This window comes from Montipora capricornis, chromosome 10 (assembly GCF_036669925.1).
Source record: "Montipora capricornis isolate CH-2021 chromosome 10, ASM3666992v2, whole genome shotgun sequence".
Lineage (NCBI taxonomy): Eukaryota > Metazoa > Cnidaria > Anthozoa > Scleractinia > Acroporidae > Montipora > Montipora capricornis.
In genome coordinates this window covers 5,350,291-5,352,790 of record NC_090892.1, presented here as the reverse complement: position 1 = coordinate 5,352,790, position 2,500 = coordinate 5,350,291, and the positions used below count along the sequence as shown (strand labels likewise).

Below are 2,500 nucleotides of genomic sequence, written 5' to 3'. Positions count from 1 at the left end.
TGCAGAAGGGGATTGCTTGATCCGTTCACCAGACACATCGATGTATTCTATTGATGGGGGTGGGCGGTGTCGTGCGCTTAGGACCAGTAACTCCGTTTTTCCTCTGTTCAGTTTAAGCTTATTGCTTACCATCCACGAGTCGATTTCGGAAACACACGCTCCTATCTTAGCTATGGAACCGGCTTGTCCAGCGGGAGTGGGCTTCAATGAGAGGTATAGCTGAGTGTCGTCGGCGTAGAGATGGTAGTTGAGTTCATGCCGTCTAATTATGTCCCCGATGGGCGACGTGTATAGCAAGTACAGGATCGGCCCTAAAACTGATCCCTGAGGAACACCATAGCGGAGTTCTTTCACTTTGGATTTGATTCCATCAATCATCACAAACTGCTTCCGATCTTGAATATAGGATCGGAACCATTTTAGCGCATTTCATTTCACACCGTAGCGTTTTGACATTCTTTCCAGTAGCAACTCATGGTCGACGGTGTCGAAAGCTGCAGACATGTCCAACAGCAGCAGGACAACGCATCTCTGATTGTCTATTTCACGGAGAATGTCATTTTGCACCTTCAAAAGAGCAGCCTCTGTGCTGTGAAAGCATTTATACGCTGACTGAAAAGATTCCTCCAGATCATTATCACGTAGGTAATCAATCAATTGACAAGATACTGCCTTTTCAATTATCTTTGATACAACCTTCAGATTTGAGATAGGTCTAAAACTTGGATAATCCTCAGAATCTAGGTTGTCCTCCTTCAGCTTCGGTTTAATCATTGCTTCCTTCAGTGTAGCGGGAATATATGCTGATTGGAGCGACATGTTAACCATGTTAGTGAAAATGGGTAGAAGAGTCGATTTGCATTTCTTGAGAATAGATGCTGGTATAGGGTCAAGATCACAAGATTTTTTACCGATTTTGTCCACAAAACGTTCAACCTCTCTTGCTGACATCACTCTGAACTTTGTGAATTCGACATGGCAAGACTGGATAGTGGAGGTCATTTCGTTAGATAGCTCCGTTCTTATGGTTATCTTCTTGTAAATATCTTTTTGAGTTTGTTATCGAGACTCCCATACAAATCCTTATAATTTTTTACCCTCCGAGTCTGTGCTGCCTGTGGCCAGAGCTGCCTACAAATTAAAACAAGTCAGTTCTTTCAGATCCTTCCACCTTTATTTTGTGAGGGGATCCATCTTTCGGTCTAGATTTGAGAAAGGGAAAAATTACAAGATTGAAAGGAAAGTCGTCCTTTTCCGCGTCTCCAACCACTCCAATTACCCATGTCACTTTTCCTCTCTTTGACATAACCATTTTTATGGACACATACCTTGACAGCAAAAAAGGCGGTGTTTGCAGATTGTCCTTCGGTAACTGTTGTGTCATTTGGTAAGTTGGTGAACCTTGGACTGTTGTCATTATCATCTCCAACGGTGACTTGGACCCTACACTCACCAAATCTTGTAAAAAGGGGAAAGAAAAACTCTTTGTCCAGAATTTTAAAATGTGCATGCGAGGTAGGCTTGCCCTCCATTACGGTACACCAAACACTAAGGATGATCTTAGCCCCACACTATTAAATTATTATAAAACCCTCTAGTTTTCTACACATTCATTGGCTGTGACTTCACGCTGGATTCCTGCAATTCAACTGAGAGACAAGGAGTCTAGCAAAGTCTCCCTCGTATTGTTGCGGGAGGAAGAAGGCATCGTGACGAGAGGTGACGTACTGAAAAGAGAGTGTTGGCCCGGCCACTAGTGGAATCATTCGGGTAGTCCAATGTAACTCCCCGGACGCACTGATAGGGCTAATTTGTCCACTTCACGCAGATTGTGATGCTTCAGCAAATTTGATGTGTTTCATAGTATCCGAATTATTTCATTGGCCCAGGGATCGAAAGCCGCTAGAGAGATATATAAATTAAGTAATTACAATTATCATTTGATCATGAGAGTGTTGTTAAGTGGCAGACGTGCGTTACATTCGTGCATTCATTCATGCGTTTGCTCTTCTACCCTTTCATCCATCCCATTTTGTAGGTTAAGCCTCCACATTTTCTAAGGTGATCCTATAATACTATAAGAATACAAAAACAATAGATTTTTATCATTTGCATTAGATTCGGCACATGTGAAATGCGACGTTTAAACGAGCCTAATACCTCCCCTGTCCATCGGCTGGCTGATCTGTAGCTCGAACAGTTAGGGTATACAGGCCCAACTGTTCGCGATCAAAAGTTGCGTTTGTGTAAATGGTGCCATTGAAGTGATTAATGCTAAAATAGCTCTCATGTCCGCTGGAGCCGGGGACCAAACTAAAACGGACCACGCCACTGGCTCCAATGTCAGGGTCGGAGGCAAAAACCTGGAAAGAATCACGTCAAGAAGTATTTTGGTTTGGGAAATATGTACGATATCATAGTGCAAAAAAAGATCCCTTTTCAACAAAAAAATCAACAACCAATCGAATTCGTAGGCACTCATTATAACTTCTTTTGAGCT

The 2,500-nt window shown here is 42.6% G+C and overlaps 1 protein-coding gene across 1 annotated transcript in view; it reads right to left on the bottom strand.

Moving 5' to 3' along the window:
- Positions 1-1,083: 1,083 nt before the first annotated feature.
- LOC138020188 (protocadherin-1-like) overlaps positions 1,084-2,500 on the bottom strand; it is a 25,169-nt gene continuing 23,752 nt past the window's right edge. The window contains exons 14-16 of the mRNA XM_068867214.1: positions 2,161-2,363; positions 1,329-1,458; positions 1,084-1,131 (exon numbers count right to left, since the gene is read on the bottom strand). Coding sequence (XP_068723315.1) covers positions 1,084-1,131; positions 1,329-1,458; positions 2,161-2,363 — 381 coding nt within the window. The remainder of the gene's footprint in view (positions 1,132-1,328; positions 1,459-2,160; positions 2,364-2,500) is intronic.